This window comes from Gopherus flavomarginatus, chromosome 6, assembly GCF_025201925.1.
Source record: "Gopherus flavomarginatus isolate rGopFla2 chromosome 6, rGopFla2.mat.asm, whole genome shotgun sequence".
Classification (NCBI taxonomy): domain Eukaryota; kingdom Metazoa; phylum Chordata; order Testudines; family Testudinidae; genus Gopherus; species Gopherus flavomarginatus.
The window spans coordinates 1,719,017-1,745,497 of NC_066622.1; the positions used below are offsets into that span (position 1 = coordinate 1,719,017).

The window sequence follows — 26,481 nt, forward strand, 5'->3', positions numbered from 1 at the left end:
ACCAGACGGGGTGTGGAGCAGTTTGTTAGACACCCCGCCGCAGAGAGCTCCTTCTAAAGCGGGGCTCGTCGTTCTTCCCCTGTGCTCATCAACCTGACCACGGAATTAAGGGGGAGACACACTCAAATATTGCTTGCTGCCCCGCCAGCGCGCGGCTGCGGGCGAGCAGGTTATCCCGGCATGGAGGAGAGGAGCGGAGCGGCAGCTGCGGGCTGGCTCGGGAACGCGCCGTGTGCTCAAGGGGGCACGAAGGGCCCCGCGGCCCGCGGCCGGCACAGGAGCTAGAGCTCGGGCCAGGGCCAGGGCCGGGGCGGGGCGGCAGCCAGCTCTGTACGGGGACGCGCTGAACAGCAGGACTGGCCGGGAAACCCGGGCCCCTGCTCACCCCAGGCCAAGTACACGCGGGGCCGCGGGATCCCTACGGCCCGGCCCTGCTCCAGGGCGGGACCCCGCCAGCGGGAGTACAGCGCATGCGCATCAGGGCGGAGTGCCTAGGGAGCCAACTCTCCGTCTAGGGCGCCGCCCCGGCAGCCCAGTCCTCCACTGTCCCGCCATGCCTTGCGGCGCGGCACTGGGGTAAAGGTTAGCGCGCGGGCTCTGCGCGGGGCTCCGCTCCTGCCGCGGCCATGGCGAAGCAGCCGCAGCCCATCAGCCCCGTGAAGAACTTCTTCGCCGGCGGCTTCGGCGGCGTCTGCCTGGTGTTCGTGGGGCACCCGCTGGACACCATCAAGGTGAGGGGGCCGCGCGGGGGGAGAGTACTACAGCTCCCGGCCTGCACCGCGCGGGGAGGGGGAGGTACTACAGCTCCCGGCCTGCACCGCGCGGGGAGGGGGAGGTACTACAGCTCCCGGCCTGCACCGCGCTGGGAGGGGGAGGTACTACAGCTCCCGACATGCCCCGCGCGGGGGCTGTGAGTACTACAGCTCCCGGCCTGCACCTCGCGAGGGGAGAGTACTACAGCTCCCGGCCTGCACCTCGCGGGGGGGAGAGGGGGAGGTACTACAGCTCCCGGCCTGCACCGCGCGGGGAGGGGGAGGTACTACAGCTCCCGGCCTGCACCTCGCGGGGGGGAGGAGTACTACAGCTCCCGGCCTGCACCGCGCGGGGAGGGGGAGGTACTACAGCTCCCGGCCTGCACCGCGCGGGGAGGGGGAGGTACTACAGCTCCCGGCCTGCACCGCGCGGGGAGGGGGAGGTACTACAGCTCCCGGCCTGCACCGCGCGGGGAGGGGGAGGTACTACAGCTCCCGACATGCCCCGCGCGGGGGCTGTGAGTACTACAGCTCCCGGCCTGCACCTCGCGAGGGGAGAGTACTACAGCTCCCGGCCTGCACCTCGCGGGGAGGGGGAGGTACTACAGCTCCCGGCCTGCACCTCGCGGGGGGGAGAGTACTACAGCTCCCGGCCTGCACCTCGCGGGGGGGGGGGGAGGGGGAGGTACTACAGCTCCCGGCCTGCACCGCGGCGGGGGGGGAGGGGGAGGTACTACAGCTCCCGGCCTGCACCGCGCTGGGGGGGGTATAACCCCTCCTAAGCTTGTTTCTTTCATCAGCAGATATTGGGCTAGTAAAATATATTGGCTCTTCCACCTTGTCTGTCTAGTGGGTCGTGGTAGTTTCTAGTTTTGGCATAAAACCGCCTGAGCAGCCTGGAGGGCCCCCTCTGGGCAGTGGTATCTAGTGGGATCTGAAGAGAGCTGGTAAAGATGCTAAAAGTCCCTGTGTGCCTTAGGTAAAACTGACACTATGGGATTCACAAGACCAGGCAACCCACTTTTGAGAACATCTAGCCATGAGGGGTGTGCAGAGACTCTGGCAGAGTTGTATCTGGACATGGATGCTGCGTATCGCCCCTCCCCTTTTTTCCCCTTCATTACTCTTACTGTATGAAAATGGGACTGACCTGAAAGCTCTGTGTTGTCTGACCTGTGATATATCCTACACACACAGTATTATCACAGGGCATGACCTCTTATCTTGGCAGCAATATTTGCATCTAGTTTCTGGCACCTGTGGTAGTGTTTAGAATTCCTGTATCCTCTAGAATGGTGCGTGATCTCTGCTGTTTTTGAGAAGCCCTTCATTTCACCAGCTAACTCGGTCAGTTTAAGGTGTACACTTCCTACCGCACAGAGGCAGCACTGATGTGTCACTCACCATTAGCTCATGATATCAATGATCCTGTTTTGTTAGAATTTCCCAGGCTGATCATTATCACTTTATTTTAAAGGAGAGACATGACTGGGATATCTGGTATTCTTTGTTATGTCACTTTGATAGTATATACAAGTGACTTTTTTAAATGGAGAAATTACTACACTAGCATATGAAGGCAACTCCACTTCGGTCTAAAATCAGACTGATATTCTCTTTGGAGCATTTCCACTCTCAGCCTGTCATAGCTGGAACTCCCTTGGCCTCCCTTCTGCCATTAATTGAAATAAAAATCTCCCTAAGCTCACTTCTATCTGAGTGTGAACAGTTTCATTATGATAGCCTATTGGGGGGGCAGGGGGTTGGAGTGTTCTTTGTACCACTCTGTTTCTGGCACTCAGATGGCTCCCAGTACCATCGTATGTGAGCACCTCACAAACATTAATGTATTTATCCTCACAACACCCTGGTGAGGTAGAGAAGTGCCATTATGCCTGTTTTACACATGGAGAACTGAGGCACAGAGAAACTAAATGACTTGCCAAAATCACAGAGGAAGTTTGTGGTAGAGCTGAGAATTGAACTTAGGTCTCCTGAGTCTCAGGCTAGGCCCCTAACCACAGGCTCACCATTACTCTCAAAATGGTAGCGTCCATCTGTTTTAACTATGTATTTGTTCCAATCTGTGTTTTGCTTGTCTTCATCTAGCCAGCGCGTTCATCTGAAGACACTCAGAAAAGTCCAGTTCCCGTCCAGAAAAATCAATGATGACTGGAAATCAAAACTCTTGTTCCAAAAAGCAGTTACAAATTAAGGGACGTTTGTGACCTTGAGCCCCAATAACTAATTGTTACATGTGTTTAAACACTGTTATGGCAAAGGAGCCTAGAATTTGAGAGGGGGAAAGGTAGATAAAGAAGTAACTGAAGACCAGGGAACAGCAAAGATCTCCTCTTTAATATAGACATCAGACCTGTGGCGGGTACAACTTCCAGAGCATGATGGCCCATCGTGATATGAGTGGGAGCTTTTTGGAATTTAACAAGTATTTGTTCTGCATTATTGATCTATGGATTGATGAAACTGGACATGAGATGTTTCCTTTCCTTTTAATTATATTCTTTAATCTGAAGATAAATAAAACCAAGTTTCATTGGCGACCATACCATGAGTTTAGCAGATGGGGAAAGAGAGCAGTAGAAATGGCACTGGATCTCAGAAGTGCTTAAAGCAGCCACACTGCTGTTTAGAGAGCATTAACTTGAATTTAAATTAATATTGAAATAACTTAAGGTATTTGTGTTCTTTTTTAGATATTTGCACAAGCTAAAATACTGAGTTTTAACCCTTGTACCGATATTACAATGTCTGATTATAAAACCTATGACTTTAATATGGCTCTCTGGAACTAATCCTAAAAAAATCATGTATCTTAAAAGAAAAAAGCAAACTTTTTTTTCTTGTTTTACAGGTCAGACTACAGACCCAACCAAAACCTCAGGCTGGGCAGCCTCCACTCTATTCTGGGACCTTCGACTGTTTCAGACAGACTCTAGTTAGAGAGGTACTGTATACTGGCATTTGCTATGCCTGCCAAAAATGTCAGTTGCTCATGTATGTCATTGGAGTGGAGTTTTGTGGGAATCTGGCCCCCTTGAGACTATAAAATTCTCAGGTTATCAGTTCAAATGGTTCTAATCCAAATTTTCCATCACATTACAAAATTTGACAGAACTGGTAGAGGGAGAACATAATAATCTTTGGAATGTGTGATTTGATATATATGTTGGTTTTTTTTTACGTCAGCAATGTGGTGTTAATACCTAAAGTTCAAGGCTGTAATGAATATATTTTTCTTAAACTGTGGTGCCCAGAACTGGATACAGTGCTCCGGCTGAGGTCTCTCTGGTGCTGAGCAATTATCCCCCAGCATCTTGCATATGACACTCCTGTTAACACACTGGGCTGTATTAGCCTTTTTTGTAACTGCATCATGTTGTCTGGTATTCAGTTTGTGATCCATTATAACCTCCAGATCCTTTTTCAGCAGCACTACCGTCTAGCCACTTACTCCCCATTTTGTAGCTGTGCATGTGATTTTTTTTCCCTTCTTAAATGTACTACCTTGCACTTGTCTTTATAAAATTTTATTTGATGTCTTCTGTAAATCTTATAAGCACACTTTCCACTCCATTATCCAAGTCATTCATGAAAATATCAAATAGTACTGAACTCAGGACTGATCCCTGTGGGATCCCAATAGATATGTCATCCCAGTATGACAGTGAACCCTTGATACAGCTACTGTCTATCAACCACTTTATAGTAAAATGATCTCAATCAAACATCTCCAGTTTGTTTGAGAGTGTCATGTGGGCCTGTGTCAAAAGCCTTATTAAAATCAAGATATATCATGTCTACAGTTTCCCTCCTATTTGTTAAGCCAGTAACTCTGTCAAAGAAGAAAATTAAGTTGGTATGGCATGATTTGGTTCTTGACAGATCCATGCTAGGTATTCTTATAACCCTATTATTCTCTAGGGGCATATAAATTGTTGAAGAATTTTGCTCCAGTCTCTTTCTAGGTGTCCAAGTTTGGCTAACTAGTCTGTAATAATGGCCCAGGTCCTCTTTGTTCCACTTGTTGAAGATAGGTACTGTGTTTGCCTTTCACCAGTCCTCCATGAGTTCTCGAAGATCATTCCTAATGGTTCTGACATTGCTTTAGCTAGTTCCTTAAGGACCCAAGAATGGATTTCATGAGGCCCTGCCAGCATGAATACATGTAACTTACTTAACTATTCTCTAACCTGTTTTCCCCTATTTGGCATGCTTTTCTCCCCCCATTACACTGGTTTACAATTTTTGAGAAGTCGTCTGCTTCAGAGATAAAATGTGATATTTATTATGTATTTTGATGTGCTGAATTCAAATATGACAATTAAAACAACTGATTGGCTACTGTTTCTAAGATATTTAAGTTTTTACATTTTATGTCTATGTATATTGTGTAGATAGTAGAGTTTTAATCATAAATTGTAAACCTAGGTCTTTTCATGTGTTTATGGTTGCTTTACATGATAATATTTCACCTGTCCTGTTTATGTAACACTTTAAAAATCAGCAAAAGGGTTATATAAATAAAATTTATTATGAAACAAAAGGCAAAAAACTATTATGTACATAGTTTAGTCCTATCCAGTGTCTACTCGGCGCTTCTTGGCTTGTCTCTTGTATTCATTAAATAGAGCATCTCTTGTCACTGTCCAGCAATAGTCTGCAAGCATTGATGGGCTCCATTTGCCCTGATAGCCTGCCAGGAGATTCCACTGCTGTAGTCTGGAGCCCAACAGCTCTGCCTTACTCTTGGGTAGTTCCAAATCCCTGACAAGGTCATTCAGTTCACCTTGTGTTATGAGGTGTGGTTCAGAGGAGTAGGATGGGAGAAAATGTGGGTCCTGTGACATTGATGGTTCAGGACCAGAAGTTTCATCCTCTTCCTCTTCCTCGTCTGACTCAAGTGAGAATGATTCTGGTGCATCAGGAACCGGCAGTCCTTCTCCGAGGGGTACTGGGCATATAGCTGATGGAATGTTTGGATAATGCACAGTCCGCTTTTTCTTCTTTGACACACGTTTCCCAACTGGAGGCACCATGCAGAAGTAACAATTGCTGGTATGATCTGTTGGCTCTCTCCAAATCATTGGCACTGCAAAAGGCATAGATTTCCTTTTCCTGTTCAACCACTGGCGAAGATTTGTTGCACAAGTGTTGCAGCATTTGTGTGGGGCCCACCCCTTGTCCTGATCTTCAATTTTGCAGCCAAAAGAAAGGTGATAGGCTTTCTTAACCATAGTGGTTATACTGCGCTTTTGTGATGCAAAAGTCACTTCACCACAAACATAGCAGAAGTTATCTGCACTGTTCACACAAGTATGAGGCATCTCTGCTCCCTTTGGCTAAACAGAAATGTGTCCCTTTGCAAAATCAAACACTGACAAAGAAGAGAGCAGGACACTGTATGATTTCTAGAGCTGATATAGGGCAATTTGTTCAGCAGAGTGATGTAAGCTTCGTTATGATTGCATCATCCATGATTTCTAGGAATAACATGATGCAATTCCTATCATGTATGATGCAATACCAGCTTCAGATTGCATCATTCATTGTTTTGCCTAAAAAGCAAGTACTGTCCAAACCCAGTAATAGATTTATTCATAGATCCAGTCAAAAATGTATTTTAGTCATTTCTGGTTTAAATTGAGCTCCCTTCCCTTTATAACTCACTTATCCTCCGCCATTCGCAAGTCAAGGTTTGTATATAATGACCCAATAGCATATCTTGAAAACTAGAGCCAATCAACAATTTTAAGCATCATTTTCTTTCTCAGTGACCCAGAATTAGTAAAGTTGGACTACATTTATTTCAGAAGCATTTTGGCTGTAGAGCAGTGTTATATATGTCATATATTTGGTCACAATTAATCTTTTTAGGAAAGAGTGAAGCAAAACAGGCATCAAGAACGCTCAGGTGTTTAAAGTGTTCTGTTATTAGCTTTCCTTCTCCACTAAATAGAGAAACTTTTTATTCATCTTTCTCATGCTCCTCACGTATGTGTAAAATCTCCTTTTACCCCTAGGAGGGGACATGAAAGGCAATAATTCCTTTTGTGCAAAATCTCCCTACGTGCCTTTGCTATTTTGTACTCATCCTTAGCAATTTGTCTCTGTTTCCACTTCTTGTAGTAGTCGATTTTGGAATTTCATATCATTAAAGAGTTCACTATGGAGCCATACTGACCTCTTACTATTCTTGCTATTTTTCCTTTGCATTGGGGTAGTTTGCAGTTGTGCCTTTAATTTTGTCTGGTTGAGAAACTACCAACTCTCCTTAACTCTTTTTTTAATTTCCCCCCTTTACATTTTCTTCCCAAGTGCCCTTACCTCTCAGTTCTGACTTTGTTAATGGACTTCAGAAAAGCAGAGTTTGGCCTTATTCTGCTGCTCTCACTCCTTTTCCTTAGAATCCTGAAATCTATGAGTTCATGTTCACTTTGACCCAAATCGCCTTCCACCTTCAGATTTTCCACCAATTCCTCCATGCTAGTGGGAATTGAGGTTGAAATGGTTTGTCTCCCTGTTTATTTCATCCACCTTCTGAAACAAAAAGTTGTCCCCAGTACATTCCAAGAACTTATTAGTAATGGCATTTAGCCATATTACTTTTCCAATAGATGACTGGGGGGTTAGAGTCCCCCATTGCTATGGAATCTTGTGTTCATCTAGTTTGACTTTATGCATAACACAGGCCATTGACTTTCACCCCAGTGACTCCTGCATCAAGCCCATATGTGTGGCTTTTAGAAAGGCATCTAGTCTCCATTTAGAGTCTTTAAGTGGTAAAGAATCCACTGTCCCCTTTGGTAAGTTGTGCCAGTGATTAATTACCCCCATTGTTAATAAATTGTGCATTCTATCTAGTGTGAATTAGCTTCAGCTTCCACCCATTAGATCTTGTTATCCCTTTGCCTGCCAAACTAAAGAGCCCTGTGGTGTCAGAAATCTCCCTCCATACATGAATTTGTATTCTGTGCTCAAGTCACCTCTTAACCTTGTCTTGGATAAACTCCATAGATTGAGCTTCATAAGTCTCTCATGATAAGGGAGACTTTTCAGATGTCAGATAATTCATGTAGCTCTTCTCTGTACTTTTTCTATTTCTTGAATATCCTTCTGGAACACCAGAACTGGACACAATATCCGCTAGTGGTTTCACTACTGCTAGGTACAAAGGTAATCCTACCTCCCTACTCCTGTTTACTAGCTTAGGGTATGTCTACATCTACAGTTTTGCAGCGCTGGTTGTTACAGCTGTATTAGTACAGCTGTATAGGGCCAGCGCTGCAGAGTGGCCACACTTACAGCAACCAGCGCTGCAAGTGGTGTTAGATGTGGCCACACTGCAGCGCTGTTGGGCGGCTTCAAGGGGGGTTCGGGGAACGCGAGAGCAAACCGCGGGGAAGCAGGTCTCCTTCCCCGGTTTGCTCCAGTGTTCCCCAAACCCCCGAGCAAGCAGGTCTCCTTCCCCGCGGTTTGCTCTCGCGTTCCCCGAACCCCCGTGCAAGCAGGTCTCCTTCCCCGCGGTTTGCTCTCGCGTTCCCCGAACTCCCCTGCAAACCGCGGGGAAGGAGACCCGCTTGGGGGGGGATTCTGAGAACACCGGAGCAAACCGCGGGGAAGGAGACCTGCTTGATTACCAGAGAGGCTTCCTCAGGTATGCTGGGATACCTGCTTATTCCACGGAGGTCAAGAAAAACGCTGGTAAGTGTCTACGCTTGATTACCAGCGCTGGATCACGAGCGCTGGATCCTCTACACCCGAGACAAAACAGGAGTACGGCCAGCGCTGCAAACAGGGAGTTGCAGCGCTGGTGATGCCCTGCAGATGTGTACACCTCCTAAGTTGCAGCGCTGTAACCCCCTCACCAGCGCTGCAACTTTGTGATGTAGACAAGCCCTCATACAGCCAAGAACAGTTAAGTCTTTCCCTTTTGGAGGCCCTCTTGGTACCCTCCTTGTGTGAGCTGGCCAAGCAGGACTTTCAAAGGTCTGTCTCGCACGGAGTTTCTTGCACAGTGGAGTCATACATGGTTGCCAGCCAGTCATGCCTTTCAGTGTAAGGAAACATGTAAGAATGTGTTGAAATTATTAGGGCTGTCAAGCAATTAAAAAAATTAAGCATGATTAAAAAGATCACAAGATTAAAAGGATTGTGCCATTAATCGCAGGATTAAACAATAATAGAATATCATTTATTTAAATATTTTTGATATTTTCAATTCCAATGCAATACGAAGTGTACAGTGCTCACTTTATATTCTTTATTAGAAATATTTGCACTGTAAAGAATAAAATAGTATTTTTCAATACACCTAATACAAGTACAGTAACTCCTCGCTTAACATTATAGGTATGTTACTGAAAAATGCTACTTTAAGCGAAACGATGTTAAGCACATCCAATTTCCCCATAAGAATTAATGTGAATGGGTGGAGGGGGGAGAATTAGGTTCCAAGGATTTTTATTTTTTTTATTCTATTTTTTTTTTTGCTAGATAAAAGACATATACACAGTATAAGTTTTAAACAAATATTTAATACTGAACACAGCAATGATGATTGTGAGGCTTCTTTGAGGTGGTGGAGTTGGAGGGTGGGATATTTCCCAGGGAATGCCTTGCTGCTAAATGATGAACTAGCACTTGGCTGAGCCATCAAGGATTAATACATTGTTGTTAATGTAGCCTCACACTCTGCAAGGCAGCAGGAATGGAGGGAGGAGAGACAGCATGGCAGAGAGAGACAGAGACAGGGATGCACTGTGAGTGCATGTGTGAGAGAGAGAGATGCGCATTCCCCCTTTAAGTATGCTGACCCCATGCTAAGTACATTGCCTTTTTAAGTAGATCAATAGGTTGAGACAGCAGCTGCTGCCAGCAAGCTTCCTCCATCCTGAGCCCTGTCCTGTCAGTGGAGATGGGGTACAGGAGTGGGGGGAGGGGGACACTCTGACATTAGCACCCCTCTTTTCCCTTCCTCCCCTTCTGCACAGCAAGCAGGAGGCTCCTGGGAGCAGCTCCAAGGCAGAGGGCAGGAGCAGCACATGGCAGTCGAGGGAGGGACGCCTCAATTGCCTGGCAATTGATAGCCTGCTGGGCAGCTGCTGCACAGGAACCTTAGGGGGGCTGCTGGCCCACCCTGGTTCCGGGTTCCAGGCCCCCCCAGCTAGCTCCAAGGGGCTGCTCTTTCTGCAAGCACTGGACAAAGCAGGCGGCTGCCAAACTACATTATAAGGGAGCATTGCGCAACTTCAAACAAGCACGTTGTCTAATTGCTGATCAATGTAACAATGTTAACCGGGACGATGTTAAGTCAGGAGTTACTGTACTGTAGTGCAATCTCTTTATCATGAAAGCTGAACTTACAAATGTAGAATTACGTACCAAAAAAGAACCACACTCAAAAATAAAACAATGCAAAACTTTAGAGCCTCCACGTCCACTCGTGTGAGTGATTGGCTGAACAAGAGGTAAGACCAAGTCTGGTTACATTTGCAGGAGATAATACTGCCCGCTTCTTGTTCACAAAGTCTGTCTCTCTCTCTCACACACACACACACCCCAGCAAGTCCTGGTATGATTTCCCAACAGCCCCTCTGTATCACTGCAAAGCCCTTTCATTCATGCAGCTGGCCGCCTTTGCTGTGATCATCTTGTATAGTAACTTCATTTGCTTCTTGATGCGGTGAAATATTTATCCTCCTGAAGAATGCTTCGTGAAACCTAAATAACCCCTGTGTCTTGCAGGGAGTCCGAGGCTTGTATAAAGGAATGGCAGCTCCGATAGTTGGAGTGACTCCCATGTTTGCTGTGTGCTTCTTTGGATTTGGTTTGGGGAAAAAACTCCAGCAGAAGAATCCTGATGACATTCTGACGTAAGTTCTAGGTTGTTCAGACGCTTGGGATACCTTTTCTACGGCTCCCAGCCTGCTGCATTGAATTACACGTTCGGTTGTAGTGTAAATGTGGCTCCTCTCTGGATTATAAATATATTTAAAAACAAACACTGGTGGTGGTAATACTCCTAAAAGCGTGGGACTGATAGCACAGGCTAAAAACAGACAGCAGGTGGGCAAGTACTGTGCAATTCCCTCCCTGTGCAGAAAGACAGTCATTAAAGAACAACTCAGTTGTAGCTGAATACCATGTGTGTTACATAATGATAATGACTTAGAACAGCCTTGCTGTTAAGGGAAACTGAGTGGAAAGATTACATGTATATTCCAGTATAGCCACCTGACAGAGCTGGGGGTCACAAGACATGACCTTTCCTTCTTGCTAGTGGTAAGTGGGACTCTCACTGCATCCACTTTGTAGGTTAGGTTATTAATCACAGGAGTGTTTCTCTTGGTTATGGCTAAAGAGGCATTTCTACGATCAGCCTCTTTTCAGGCACACGGACCCTTCTGCAAAAATGACTTTTTGGAACAAAATTTCTCCTGCTGCATTTTTGGCCCATATTGGAATTCTGTGGATGGCTGATAAAATTTTATGCATCTGTGACAGGTTATTTGTGAATGAGAAGCTTTTTAATTAAAAAAAATGATTTTTGAAATGTTCAGCTTGTCATAGACTTAGTCTCTAGTGAGGACCAGTGTGTAACACATCTGAAGAAATCTGGCTTAGGTGTTTGAAAATCCTGTACCACTCATGCATACTACTCATCCACTTGCTGGGGTTTTTAACAGAAATAGCACTCCGGATGCACATATAATATACTTGTGTGTGCATTCGTTCAAGAGCGTTGCTCACTCAACTGTTCCAAATCCATCATGGTTCTCTCAAGTTTTCTTGTAAATCAAGAAATGTAAAGCTTGTTTCATATACTTGCTTCCCACTGAACTCAATTGTTCAGTGCTTTACTGAATTGGGCCTTAAGACTCGTAGTTCTAGAGCAGTGCTTCTCAAACTTCCTTGATTGTGTTCTCCTTCTTCATGTCTGTAATTGCCTCCTGCTCCTCCCCCATACATGCAGCAGTGCCCTGCCAGCAGCAGCACAGAAGTAAGGGTGGCAATGTGGATGGATATTTGTCAGGATCACTTTTCACAGCAGACTTAGCACTCCATTGCCACCCTTCTGCACTGCTGCTGCCACCCCAAAGCTGACAACTAGAGTCCCGCCACTGCCTCCTGGTGAGGGATATGGGGAGCCCGGGCAGCAGGGCTCTGACTCTCAGCCCCTGGGCGATGGGGCTCTACCTGTCGCCTTTACCCCATTCCCCCCCCCCCGCCCCTTCTCCCAGCTGTGCATGGCCCTTCTGTACAAGCTCCAGCCACCCGGGGCTGACAGCCAGAGCCAAAGGGGGGGGGCCACACAGCTCGGGCCCACCAAATGACTTGGTCTCACACTGTATATTGTAGCATAAAACGTAAGCACATTGAGTAATACAAAATACTGTGAATGCACAGGAGCAGAAGTATACTTGCTGAGGGAACCGTAGCTTTGGTTTTCCAAACTCTTGTACATTTAACTGTAATGTTGCATTGTTAAGTCCTTTTACGCTGACTATATTAAATGCCATGTTTATTGGATTATTTATCTTGGGATCTTTATTTTCCTGTTTTCTCTGCACAGATATCCCCAGCTGTTTGCTGCTGGCATGTTATCTGGAGTGTTCACAACAGCAATCATGGCTCCAGGAGAGAGGATCAAGTGCCTTTTACAGGTAAGACTTTGTGTGTGGAGGGGGAGAAATTCCCACCTTTTAATCTCAGGAGCATTGTCTGATTTAAAAAGCCCTTGCTTAGGAAGATATAATTCCTTAATTAGCATATTTACTCTGTACTGAATTTAGAAAGTGCCCCTTTCAGCAGGGCTAAGGCATAACTTGATGCGACTCTGTTGTGGAGAAGCATTATACAGCTTCCCTCCCTGACAATTTGTTTGGTAAATACAACATGCACTCCTATATACACCATTCAGCATATATGCATCCTCACCCTAGGATACCAGCTGACTTCTTAGGATACTCTCTAGATTTCAGAAATGCCCATCTTCTTACGTAAAACAAAGCCTTTATAGTAACAATCAGGTTCATGAAACTCTTGCATGATAAAGATTTTGCCCCTAGTTCCCTGGAATCCTTGTTTGTAACAGAAGGACCTATTTCAAAAATATATAAAACAAGCTATTATAAAACTAGTCTAGTGACCAGAAACTTTCAACCTGTCACAGCTCTTGGTTTTTGAAACCCTGGTGGGAAATGTGAATTTGAACAAATGAAAATACTATCTGTGCCAGACCTGATCTCTACCCTGTCTCACAGTGACTGCTGTACTTAGTGTTTTAATGGATGTTAGATATTGATTCCAATATGCAAAGCATTATCACAGGACATCTTTTATTCAAAAAATATTGTCTGAGTTCTGTGAAATTTTCTTGGAGTCATTGTCAGTGTAAATCTGGAGTAACTTGACTGATTTCAGCTGAGTTATTTCCAACTTAAACTAGTGAAAATTAGGTAAGCATCGGTTCTTAATTTGGCACGATCCAGCCAGTGCATGGTTCAGTAAACACCTATGGAAACAAATCCTTTTCAATCTGGGTAGCAGAGAAATTTTAGTAAGTGTAAACTATGCAGTGGCTTAACACAAAGGGGAGTGTTTATTAGATCAGCAGTTCCCAGACTGTGGGTCAGGTCCCCAAAGTGAGTCGCGGCCCCCTTTGATGGGGTCACCAGGCTTAATTTGTCCTCCGCTTACCAGGGCTGAGTAAGTTTGTTGTCTGTTGTGAGTAAGTCTGTGGTATCTGTATGTTTGTTAATATCACTTTTCACTTTCTTCTAGCTATCAAGTCTGCTGCTATGAAAAGTGATATTAACAAACATTCAAATATCACTTTTGCTAGCTAGTAAGATTGCTTCTGTGAAGTCATTAAGAAAGTGCCCCCCAACATGAAACATAAATAATGTACTTTGCTATTATCTTTAGATCCAGTAAGGAATACATACAACTATAAATTATTTTTATTATTAGATCTACAAAAAACCCTACATAAATAAATTACTCTGATTGGAGCTGTGTATTTGCATATTTATTTGTTTTTCTAAAGTTAATTAAGTATTTTAGGAAAAATTGTCAGAGCGGCCACCAACAAGAGTTTGTGGCCACACTCTCTGACGCCACCAAAATTTTTGTTGTGAGAACCCCTGGCCAACATCACAGGAGTGTCTGCCAGTTGAGGAAAGACTACAGGGATAAAAGGGAGGAAAAGCAGGCTGGGAATATGGTGACTTCACATGCATTGTACCAGTCTGTGTCTATATCAGCGGGAGCATTCATTCCTTGGGTGGCTTTTGTTTACAGGAAAAGGGCTGAGCTGGTAACTTCCACTTGACAATGTAGCTTTAGAAAGCACAAGCGTTCCAAATTACTATTTGGGTTACGCCTGCTAAACCATCACTTTAATCCTCCAGATCCAGGCTGCTTCAGGTGAAATTAAGTACGGCGGCCCAATGGACTGTGCAAAACAGCTGTACCGTGAGGCTGGGATTCGAGGCATATACAAAGGAACCGTGCTCACTCTCATGAGAGGTAATTCTAACAGTACCCCTGCAGGAAGAGAAGCATCAGAACAAAACTGACCCAACATCATAAATCTCACCCTGGGCCATCGAGCTATGTTGTGCATCAGTCTCAGGTGCTGCAGTTTTCACAGCTACCCTGTGTCTCATGGGGATTGAGAATTGCAACTAGGATGTGTCGCAGTCTTGGTAGGGGTGGTGAGAGGAAGCGAACTAGAGGAGTACAAAGGGAACGAGGGGAGGAAGGCTAGAAATGGACACAAAGGGACTTGAGAGGTAAAGACCAACCAAATCCAAGACGCAGAAGGCTACGATAGAGTTCCAGGATGGGCGAGGGATGATGGGTCTGGGGAGAGAAGCGGAGAGGCAGAGAAGAAAAAAGAGGAAGCATTTTCTTAACTTTGGGATGGGGTTTGTACATGAGACTTCCAGTCTGTGGTGGTCAATTGGATTGGTTAATGAATTATTCTTTGTCCCAGCTTGAAAGTGGTGTTTATTCACTCATTTTTGGTATGGAGGAAAAATACCTTGTGTGTCCATCATGTTCCTTTCCCTCTCTGTTTTTTAAAGGCACCTATAATGAACAAATTAAAGCCCCATGGGTCAGGTTAGAAATATGTTTGGATGCTTTCTCCCCTGAATGAGGTTAAAATACGCCCCGTCTGGGGGCAGTGATTTCACCTAAGCATCCTCAGATAGAGAAACTGTAGGCATTTTGCAGTTCCACCAGCCCAGGAAATGATCTGTCCCATCACTCCCATAGGATTGTAACAGCTAGCAGCATGGACAACATGCCTGACAGAACTGGTTGTCTGATCCTAGCAGTGGGCTTGAGCATTGGCTGCATGAGGATATAAAAAAGCAGAAAGTTTGGTTGGAACAAACTGGCTGTGAACATGTCACAAAGCTACTGAGACTGGCTTAATCTGCCCAGTCTCCAGTCTGGGGAGCTTAGACCTCTCTCATAGTCAAGGTAACAATGTGACTGGAAGGGCTGGTGACTCAGGGGTTCAGGAATAAGTGTTTCTGCAGCATGCCCCTGCTCTTTCTGAAAATGTTTGTGCTGTTCCATCCAGAGACACAGCCGTTTGCACTAGAAGGCTCAGAAAGGGAAATTAGTGGTACCTGATGGCATTGCTGAGGCTGGTGCAGAACAGTCCCAAAGGTTGGCAGCTGATGTGAGCCCAGAGCTTCCCCTTAGGGGTGAAAACTTCCTTTCCTCTCTCTTTTTCCCCTGCGTGCGGAGGTGATCAGGTGTCATTCTCCTACTTCTCTTAGTCTCTTTGTTGTTCTCCCAACTAGATGTTCCAGCCTCTGGAATGTACTTCATGACGTATGAATGGCTGAAAAACATTCTGACCCCTGAGGGGAAGAGGTTAGTTAAATCCTAAATCAGGGCAATGCTGACTTTCTCCAGACACTTCCAGTCAATTTCTCCTGCTAAGCAGATGAGAGCAAAATCACCAGAGTAGTGTCTTCTGTGATTGCTGAGGAGTTTGCTGTCAGTGGCTTTCCCATCGAGATGACTCATCTCACTGTGGGATTGGATTGATTGCTGAATGGTATTTGAAGCACTCCTCTTAATGGCACAATTAGAAAAGCATTCAGTGTGAGATGCACCTGTTCTGTGTCCCTGCTGTGTGCTAAAAGCTGGTCTTTCAGGCATCCTTGTCATGCTGCAAGTATGAGAGAGCAATAAGAGTTGAGCCTTTCCCGTGGGGAGAGAGCACATTATGGCCACAAGTTTCTCTGAATTCCTACAGTGGCTGTTCTCACGCCGGGTCTGTACCATTGAAATGTCTTATCTCTCAGCCAAGCTGCCTTTCTGGTCTTAATTTAAAGACAGACACCTTTTCAATTCAATATTTCTGCAGTGTCAGTGACCTCAGCGTGCCTAGGATTCTCTTTGCTGGGGGTATGGCAGGGATCTTCAACTGGGCTGTTGCCATCCCTCCGGATGTGCTGAAATCCCGCTTCCAGACTGGTGAGTCAGATGTCAGTCGTGTAAGAGCTCCACAAGATGGAGCATTTCTGTGGGCCGGGTGGACAATCCAATAGAGAAGCTTACGGCTGGGCAGAATTTTAGAAAGGAGGCGGTGTGGCCTAGCTCCTACAGCACTAGACTGGGACTCAGGAGACCTGGGTTCTATTTCCAGCTCTGCTACAGGTTTACTGGGTGACTTTGAGCAAGTTACTTCATCTGTGCCCTCATGTATAAAATGATACATCCTTTGCAAAGTTCTTTGAGAACTGTGCTGAAAGGTGCTGTAGAAGAGCTGGGTGGTATTTATTACAAATATACTCCTATTGAAAGTGCTTAATCGTTTCAGATAAGACTGGGCATGCTTGCATTGGTTCAGACAGGTCATATTGAAAATAAAATCACAGTGGAGCAGGGAACACCATAGCTATGCGTGTCTCTCACAATCCATTGCTTTGTGACTGGCAAATCTGCAGACCTCATGGAAATATCTGCAGTCGGTGCTCCATAAAATTGCAGTAGGGACAGCCCAGACACTTGGGGTACTGGGCTCCAGCAAAGGCTGCTGTTAAGGTTCTGGTTGATTCCTTCGGCATTCCTCCCAGAGGAATATTCCTGTACAACAGAGCTCTGCAGCAGCCTCTAGCAGGACTATTCTCTGGCTCTGCCTTGCATTAACAAGATCCCTGCATCTTCTCTGTTGCGCATCAAGGACATAGGCAGAGCTTCTGTCCCAGTGCGTCCAACAGTGGTTGCTGATACAGGAAAATCCTTTTGTTTGTGGTGTGTTTTTTGTTTTGTTTGTTGGCTTCTGTGATGCTCCAGACCAAGGGAGCAAAACCTGAATGGGATATAGTAGAATATTGCAGCCCCTGCTCCACGAGTCACTTTCCAAAAGTTGTTTGTGACTCTGGAGGAGCTGGTCAAGGGCCCCGTCATGGTAATACTTTCCAGTGGCATGTCACATGATTAGGTAACTTGTTCCTATAAAATCACTTTCCTCAAACACCTGGTCAGATCTGTGTAACATCAGCATTAAAATGAAGCCTGTCGTTTTCACTGGAAAGCCACTGCCATTCCTGGCTCTAGTGTGTGGGAGGATATTTGTGAGAACAGACCAGCGTTTTCTCTTGCAAACCAGCTTTATCGATTGATGCACCACTGACTCTCCACTCTGCCGATGCTGTTAGCGTGACCAGCAGTAATAACGCTAGATTGAAGCTCCCAGTTTTCTAATCCTTCGCTTAAGTTCCTCTTTTTTTTTCCTTCTCCCCCAGATGACCTGATTATTATTTAAAATCATTACAGTGCTGGGATGCATATGGCGCCTGCTCACTGGGTCTTTGTTCGAGTTGTCAGTGATGTACTGGACTGAAAGGCGGGGAAGGATAGCTTAGCAGGCCAATGCGCACACCACTGAACACAAGATTGGGAGTTCAGCCCTTCAGGGGGCCAGTTAGGGATCTGGGGCAAAAATCTGTCAGGGACGGTACTTGGTTCTGCTGTGAAGGCAGCGGTCTGGACTCAATGACCTTTCAAGGTCCCTTCCAGTTCTGTAGATCAGTATATCTTCATATAATGAAAATAAATTAAAAAATAGTCTTTTGAAATCATTTGTTACTTGGAAAATAATCCGTATGAATTACAGTGGAAGGCCACAGTGTAACCATTAAAGTCTCAGCCGGCTGCATTCCCAAATCATAGATGCCATGTTCTGCTTCTGTCAACAGCTGCTTCAGGGAAGTATCCTAATGGCTTTAGGGATGTGCTGAGGGAGCTTATCAGAGAGGAAGGAGTCTCATCCCTATACAAAGGGTTCACAGCCGTTATGATAAGGGCCTTTCCCGCTAACGCAGTAAGTAAACCGTGATATCTAGTGGGCTGCAGGGAGCTGGCTACTTGCACCCTAAATACCTAGTGAGTGTAAAGGAGGCAGTTAACTCTGATTCCAGACTGTTTGACTGTTTATTATTTCACTAGTGCTGCTTACGTTAGAGCACACACCCTTGGGTATATGGTCTGGGGGATCTGTTTCCAAGCTTTTAAAATACTGGCTCAAATCTGTGTAGCTGGGAAACTAAAGTAGGCTGTAGGGATAGCGTTAACAGGAATAGGGTCACAGGCTTTGCACTAAACCCCTATTGTGTTAGAATAAACTAACAGTTCTACACATCTGCTAACACCAAGTGCGAACATTTTGGATGGCTAGATTGAATCTGCACCTGTTTTAAATGGAAGGATCTAACAAATGACACTGAAGATCAGAAATTCTGTCTCTGCTATAGAGGGACCCAGTTATGTCATTACTTCCAGTTCAAGATCAGTCATGTTGGGGGGGGGGGACAAACCATGTTTGGGGTTTATAATGCTGCTGTATCCCTCAGCTTTGAGAATACCTTTTCCAAACACTCCAGCTTTGTGTGGCTAAGGCTCATCTGATCCTCGTGTTCTGTGTCTGTTCCAGGCCTGTTTCCTTGGTTTTGAAGTTGCTATGAAGTTCCTTAACTGGATTGCACCAAGTCTGTGAAGACTAGGAAATGTCCTCCTGGGACAAGAAAAAAAGACTATGGTGATGGATTTAAGGGTGACTTGAGAAACCATAGGAATTACTAGTTTTCTAATCCCATTTGCCTTACTCACATCCTCTGGGTGGTATAATAGGTGCCATTCTGAACCCCGAGCCATAACTCTGATGCAGAGTTTTCATGAGGAAGGGGAAATATGAGTGCACTTACCTTCTGAGCCAAATGCACCATAGCAGTGATGCTGCTAATAGACACTTATCGCTATTACAGTCAGAGTCCTTAAGTACTTCCTCTGGAAGAAGGGGAGACTTTTAATTTCTTTCTTTGTTTACTGAAGAATCAGTGCTGAAAATCTTTCTAAATTGTAATTACCAGCCAGTGTGCACTTAATTCTCAGGATATAGCTTAACACTTTATTGCCAATGTTGAGGTGAGACACTATTTTCCGTCAGTTATAGATAGTCTCATCAGCTGTTAGCATGTTTATGGTGCCTTTATTTTATGTGCATGTAATGAAGGGCAATGTGGAACAGAACAGATTATAGCTAAAAAAAAATCCTAATTCTGGGCAGAGGGGCAGGGAGGGATTCTAAAGCATTCTGGAGGACCTTGTATGGTGACCATCTTGAACCGATGAAAGGTGCACTGTGGAACTAAGAGTTAAAGTAAATTACGCCCATCTTCCTTTACTAAGCACTGCTAACCCGGTTGGCGGGGGCATTCAGCAGAGAAACAAGTTCTAACTGATCTCATTTCTCTGCAAAATCCTCTTTCCCCCTTTGAAATCCCTTTGGTATTTACTGATTCACTGATTATATCCAGAACACAACTTCACAAATACTATATGATTCTTTGCAATCTGTGCTATATCTGATGTCCCTGAATGATGCATTCTGAGAGATGGTGGCCTAGGAAGTACAGAGCAGATTTCAAAGTGGGAGAAGACTTAAACTTATTTTGGTGCTGAATTCCCTCCATGGCTTCCTTAATGGGAACAGTCAGCCCTGAAGTCAGCATCTGGCTCCTCAGCTCAGCATTAAGAGATCTTGTTAAACAACAAATTTTGAGTTGACACGATTGATGCAAGGGACAGGCAAGACAGTCTGTAACCTGTTCCAGTTGTGATTAAATGATCCTATTTTATCAGGACTCAATAAAGTTTGCTGCTGCTCAGCTAGAATGTTTGCTTGTGGTTTTGTGCGCTCTGTATTTTGGTGCATGATTAGTGTATGCAAAGGGCATACAAATATTCCCTTACACTTTGTTCGGAGATCTGCCTACCTTAAAGTCCTGCAGACAGCTTACGTATGGATGGGTAGCCTGTCTTTGGTGGTGATAATTCTATGCCTCTCAACCTTTAGACCTGCCCCTCTCTGATACAAGCCACTGAAATGTGTGACAAATGGCTGAAATGGGCAACACCTGAGGGTTTTTTTGTTAGGTTAAAATGTTTTTTTAAGGCTATTTTCTCATGGTGAGATGCAAACAAACCAGCTGTTACAGGTGTGGGGGTGGGGAGGGGAATTGGGTTAGGGAGAAGATCCGTGCCTAGATTCCTCAGGAGGCACCAAGGGAAGTGAGGGCTGGGGAATGAGGAGTTGTCCCTAACCAGGCCCACTAAGGTATACAATTAATTTAGCATGCTTTCCATTAATCAGGCTGTCCCTGCCAGGCTGCCCCCAAGGATGTTCTTTTACCTGCTACGGCACCAGCAGCTCAGGACCCTGCTCCTCGCTCCCTTTCTCTTGTAAGGAGCAGAGAGGAATCATCCAGCTGCTTCTGTGTTACCCTTTGTTTTCCCAGAAGTTGAGGGAGCAAGGTGTTGTGTTTTGTTTTGTTTTGTTTTGTTTACATGGGTGGGGCGGACAGAGTGGATCCTCCCACTATTTGAAGAGCCCCACAACTCAGGACTACTTCCACTTCCCCTTCCAACCCTGAATGCTCTCTCCCCTCCCCAAAATACCTTGCCAGTTCTTCCACCTTAGGAGCCTCTCTGCTCCTTGGAAGAGAGAAGGGGAAGCAAGAGGCCCAGAGCTGCTGAGGAAGGTGAATATGGCCCTCCTTTACCTGCTACTGCCCCCTGTCCTGCCATACGCTGCCTGTGAGCGTGACTGTGACTGTGCGCTATCCTGTGACACGTTCAGTTTCATACACTTGAGATCTGGTTAACCCAGCTGCTTCTTGAGACAGCTCAGATCAGTAAAATCAGTAATTTTCATGCTCTCCTGGGAGTGATGTGGGTTTAGCCAAGTTCTAATAGACGTTGCTAGCTAAGCCCTATATGCTTACTGGAACTCTTACAGCAAAAGGCTGTAGATCAGGTTCACTTTCCATTGTTGCAGATGACCGTTTGAACCTAGATTTGCTAAGGATCATCATGTAGTTACTAACCCCAGGTACCACTGATTAATGATTAAAAATATTTGCATATGCAAAGTGGCAGACTCACTCCTTGCACAAGGCTCTGTGCAGGTTTATACTGTCTGTGCTGCTTCCCTGGGTGTGAGCAAGAAGGAGAACAAACTGTGAATGTTTCAGTAAATATTTATCGACCAAACTGCTGGTTCTTGGTTCCCTGTGCTGGGAGCCTGTCCTAGAGCAGTTCAAATCCTGCCTTTACTTTCCTAATATTTATTTGCTGGAAGCTGCCCTCCTCCTCTCTCTCTCCAGCCTTTTATATGTTTAAAGAATTCTGAAGTTGGATTAATCCTTTAAATATGTTCCCTCTCCCCTGGGACACTGGAGACCAGTGAATTAATTTTCAATCCCTTACCTGCCCCTAACTCCTTGCTTGACCTATGCCACAGCCAGCTAAAATTATTGAAAAGGGGGTTCAGCTGGGTCTAGTTAAGGTCCCTTGCAATTAGGTTAAGCTAACGAATGGCCATACTGGGTCAGACCAAAGGTCCATCCAGCCCCATATCCTATCTTCCAACAGTGGCCAATGTCAGGTGCCCCAGAGGGAATGAACAGAACAGGGAATCATCAAGTGATCCATCCCCTGTTGCCCAGTCCCAGCTTCTGGGAAACAGGCTAGGGACACAATTCCTGCCCATCCTGGCTAATAGCCATTGATGGACCTGTTCTCCATGAATTTAGCTAGTTCTTTTTTGAACCGTTATAGTTGTGGCCTTCACAACATCCTCTGGCAAGGAGTTCCACAGGCTGATTACACCTGACAAGCCTTTGGCTACATCTACACTACCCGCCAGATCGGCAGGTAGGGATCGATCTGTCGGGGATCGATTTATCGCGAGTACTGTAGACACGATCAATTGACCCCCGATCGCTCTCTCGTCAACTGCTGAACTCCAGCAGTGAGAGAGGCGGAAGCAAAATTGACGGGGGAGCCGCAGCCGTCGATCCACCACCGCGAGGACGTGAAGTAAGTAATTTTAATTTGATCTAAGATACGTTGACTTCAGCTATGCTATTCTCATAGCTGAAGTTGTGTATCTTAGATCGATTCCCCCCCCCCCCAGTGTAAACCAGGCCTTAGAGTTTCCCCAGGCCTAACCCCCACTTAAGCTTCTGGCTCTATGCCAATTGCTTCCAGACAATTGCCTATCAGTTCCTGGCCTGGGGCAATGTTTGAGATGCTTCCTCTCATGCTGAGGGAGGAAGTATGGCTGAGAACTGGCTCTTCCCAGATTCCCCATCTGCCCCACTTACTAGCAGGCAGAGACCTGTCCCACTCCTTGCTACAGCAGCATTTAGTGGCCTGGGTAAACCCCACTCCTGGACATTAGCTAGTGTGGCAATGTACAGTCTTGTACAATTCTTCAATAGCATTTTGGACAAGGCTGGTTTGAAATGTTTCCTCAGATGGACAATAATATGGTCTGCTAATTCCTTAATACAAGGACTGGCTCTTTGCTGATGAAAGCTGCTTTCCTGAGTGTGTAGCCAGCCAGAGACAGGGCCCGTTCCTTTGTGACAGAAACTGCCTGTTTGAAATATTTGTGAAAGGAACAGGGCACAAGGCAATTAAGAGTAAGAGTCACTCTTGAAGTTTCTTATTAACTTCTGCAAAAGGAACCTGTCTGCTAGGGTTGTTTTAACCTAGGTGTTTAGGATTCTGAGAGGGATTCTGAGCATTTCCCCCTCGGTTAGAAATGGGGGAACAATGGCTAAAGCAAAAGCCTGACATGAACAGCCTGGCTGGTTACGCCTGACAAGCACTGAACTGAGGTCAGTTACCACTGCAAGGGAAAGGTCAAGGGGCTGTACCAGCCAGAGAGACAGGGTTAAAGCAGTATTCCCCAGTAACTGTGGTCTCGAAGCAAAGGAGTGCAGTTCCGAACAGGGCACATGCAGTTTAATAACTATGGGCTTGGCTACACTGGAGAGTTGCAGCACTGGTGGTGGCTTTACAGCGCTGCAACTCACTCTCCACATTTGCAAGGCACATCCAGTGCTGTTTCTCCCTGGCTGCAGCGCTGCATGTACTCCACCTCGGCCTGGGGAATAATGACTGCAGTGCTGGTGATGCAGCGCTGCTCTGCCAGTGTGGCCACCAAAAGCGCTGTTGTTGGCTTCCAGAGGTATTCGGAGGTATCCCAGAATGCCTGTTCAACAACTCTGCTCTTCAGTTCGAACTCTACTGCCTTGGCCTCAGGTGACCCGCCCTTTAAATGCCCTGGGAATTTTAAAAATCCCCTTCCTGTTTGCTCAGCCAGGTGTGGAGTGCAATCAGTGAATCTTTCCAGGTGACCATGGCTCCACGCGCCAGACAAGCCCCAGCATGGAGCAGTGGCGAGCTGCTGGACCTCAACAGTGTTTGGGAGGAGGAAGCTGTGCAGTCACAGCTGCGCTCCAGCCGTAGGAATTACGATACCTATGGGCAGATATCAAGGGCCATGCTGGAAAGGGGCCATGAGCGGGACGCGGTGCAGTGCAGGGTTAACGTGAAGGAGCTGCGGAGTGCCTATTGCAAAGCCCGTGAGGGAAACGGCCGCTCTGGCGCTGCTCCCACGACCTGCCGTTTTTACAAAGAGCTGGACGCGATACTTGGGGGTGACCCCACCGCCAATCCGAGGACCACGATGGACACTTCAAAGCGGGAGGGGGAGGTGCAGGGGGGGGAGGAGGAAACCGAGAGTGAGGTACTGGGGTGGGGGGGGGGGACATCCCGGAGTCCCTGGAGGCATGAAGCCAGGAGCTCTTCTCAAGCCAGGAGGAAGGTAGCCAGTCGCAGCAGCCGGTACTTGGTGAAGGACAAGCAGAGGAGCGGGTTCCCAGTAAGCGGCTTTTATTTTCAGAATGGAAATTTTTCGGGAGAGGAGGGAGGGTTAGGGCTGCATGCATGCCTAGATGTGGAATAGCGTGGGCAATGTGCTTGTGCAAGTTTATTGGGAGAGCCACTGTGGTCCTTGTCCCAGTCAGGCTAACGCGTCCGTGCCACTGTGCCGCGAGGGGTGGGGGGACCATTGCTGCACACAGGCAAGCTGCATAGGGGCCAGGGCGGAATCCGCATTGCTGTAGAAGACCCTCCCGCTCTTCCCAGGTGACCTGCAGCAGCGAGATATCTTCCAGGATTAACTCCTGTGGAAAATGTTGGGAGAGTGTTCAGTGTAGGTGCCTCCTGCAGCAGTTTGCTTTCCCCAATACACAGAAACCCCGAGGACAGTACAGCCCTGAAGCAATCAGTCCCCCTTACTCACCATTTCGGGGCTCCTGTGGGCTATATGCGCTCTCTTTGGTGTGGGAAAATTATGCTATTGTGAAGACTGTAAACTCCTTCGCTGTGTGGGAATAACTGTCTGATATAAACAGTGCTGCCTCTGTTAATTGTTGCCTTTTTTGCCTTTCCACAAGCAACCTTGAGATCTCGGCTGCCCGTGTTATCAACAGCTCAAAGATTCCAAAACCTCCGGAAGAAGCCGTGAAAAAGCAAAGAAGACATGCTGCAAGCAGTTATGCAGCACTCTGTCACAGAGAATCAAAAAGTGCAGGACTGGAAGGAAAGGGAAAGCAGGATCTGCCAGAAAAACGTAGCAGCCAGGAAGAAAAGCACAAAGCAGCTGATAAGCATCCTGGCGCGCCAAGTGGACTCTATCCAGGCGCTCGTAGCCATGCAGGCAGAGCACTGCCGCACTGCTTCCCCCCCCCCGCAAGCTCTTTCCCTTGTGCCCCAGTGTCAGCTCCAAACCCCTTTCCCCAGCATCCAGGTTCTTATCTCCACCAGCTGACTCCAACACCTGTACGTTCACCAACCAGCCCTGAGAACTACGACCCTTACCCTCTGCACTCAAACCCCATCACCATGCAGTATAGCCATCCTGAAGTGCAGCAGTCATTGCACAGCACTCCAGACAGGACATATTCAAACCTGTGACTGTACAGTTCCCCACCCCACCCCTCTGCCCTTTTAGATTCCCAAAATGTTGTGTGTCTGTCAATAAAGTTATTTTCTTTTCAATAAATGAATTCTTGGCTTTGAAAAGAGTCTTTATTATTGCAGAAAGTCAAAGATACCTTAACCCAGGAAAGAAACAGGCACTGCAAATCAGCTTAGGAAACACAGATTCCTACTAACATTGTAACCACTGCACTTCACTCCCGTGCAAGGCACCAAACATTACTGTTGGTTTTCAGCCTCAAATTCCTCCCTCAAGGCATCCCTAATCCTTGCAGCCCCGTGCTGGGCCTCTCTAGTAGCCCTGCTGTCTGGCTGTGCAAATTCAGCCTCCAGGCGTTGAACCTCAGAGGTCCATGCCTGACTGAGTCTTTTACCCTTCCCTTCACAAATATTATGGAGGGTACAGCACGCGGATATAACCGCAGGGATGCTGCTTTCCCCCAAGTCTAGCTTCCCATACAGAGATGGCCAGCGCCCCTTTAAACGGCCAAAAGCACACTCCACAGTCATTCTGCACCGGCTCAGCCTGTAGTTGAACCGGTCCTTGCTCCTGTCAAGGCTCCCTGTGTACGGTTTCATGAGCCAAGTCATTAACGGGTAAGCAGGGTCTCCAAGGATCACAGTGGGCATTTCGACATCCCCTACTGTGATCTTCTGGTTTGGGAAAAAAGTCCCTGCCTACAGCTTCCTGAACAGGCCAGTGTTCCGAAAGATTCGTGCATCATGCACCTTTCCAGGCCAGCCTGTGTTAATGTCAATGAAACGCCCATGGTGATCCACAAGTGCCCAGAGAACCATAGAGAAATACCCCTTCCGATTAACGTACTCGGATGCTAGGTGGGGTGGTGCCAAAATAGGAATATGCGTCCCATCTATCGTCCCTCCACAGTTAGGGAAACCCATTTGTGCAAAGCCATCCACAATGTCCTGCACGTTCCCCAGAGTCACGGTTCTTAGCAGGATGCAATTAATGGCCCTGCAAACTTGCATCAACACGATTCCAACGGTCGACTTTCCCACTCCAAACTGGTTCCCGACCAATCGGTAGCTGTCTGGAGTTGCCAGCTTCCAGACTGCAATACCCACCCGCTTCTCCACCGGCAGGGCAGCTCTCAATCTCGTGTCCTTGCGCCACAGGGTGGGGGCGAGCTCCTCACACAATCCCATGAAAGTGTCTTTTCTCATCCGAAAGTTCTGCAGCCACTGCTCGTCATCCCAGACTTCCATGACGATGTGATCCCACCACTCAGTGCTTGTTTCCCAAGCCCAAAAGCAGTGTTCTACGGTGCTGAGCATTTCCGTGAATGCCAGAAGCAATTTA

General features: G+C 46.6%; 2 protein-coding genes across 3 annotated transcripts in view; one reads left to right on the plus strand and one right to left on the minus strand.

Moving 5' to 3' along the window:
- Nucleotides 1-463: 463 nt before the first annotated feature.
- Nucleotides 464-19,979, plus strand: SLC25A20 (solute carrier family 25 member 20). 2 transcript variants are annotated; one of them, XM_050957531.1, is made up of 9 exons: nt 464-731; nt 3,625-3,717; nt 10,518-10,645; nt 12,346-12,436; nt 14,186-14,303; nt 15,596-15,668; nt 16,168-16,277; nt 18,005-18,129; nt 18,739-19,979. In XM_050957531.1, the coding sequence occupies exons 1-9, from the start codon at nt 627-629 to the stop codon at nt 18,799-18,801; spliced, it is 906 nt and encodes a 301-aa protein (XP_050813488.1). In that variant the 5' UTR covers nt 464-626; the 3' UTR covers nt 18,802-19,979. The 2 variants fall into 2 exon arrangements, with proteins under 2 accessions (XP_050813488.1, XP_050813489.1); XM_050957532.1 differs by lacking the exon at nt 18,005-18,129 and having other exon boundaries at nt 465-731.
- The window catches only part of LOC127053211 (uncharacterized), a 361,256-nt gene continuing 339,806 nt past the window's right edge, over nt 5,032-26,481 (minus strand). Inside the window, exon 2 of the mRNA XM_050957539.1 lies at nt 5,032-5,245. The gene's annotated coding sequence lies outside the window, so the exon portion shown is untranslated. The remainder of the gene's footprint in view (nt 5,246-26,481) is intronic.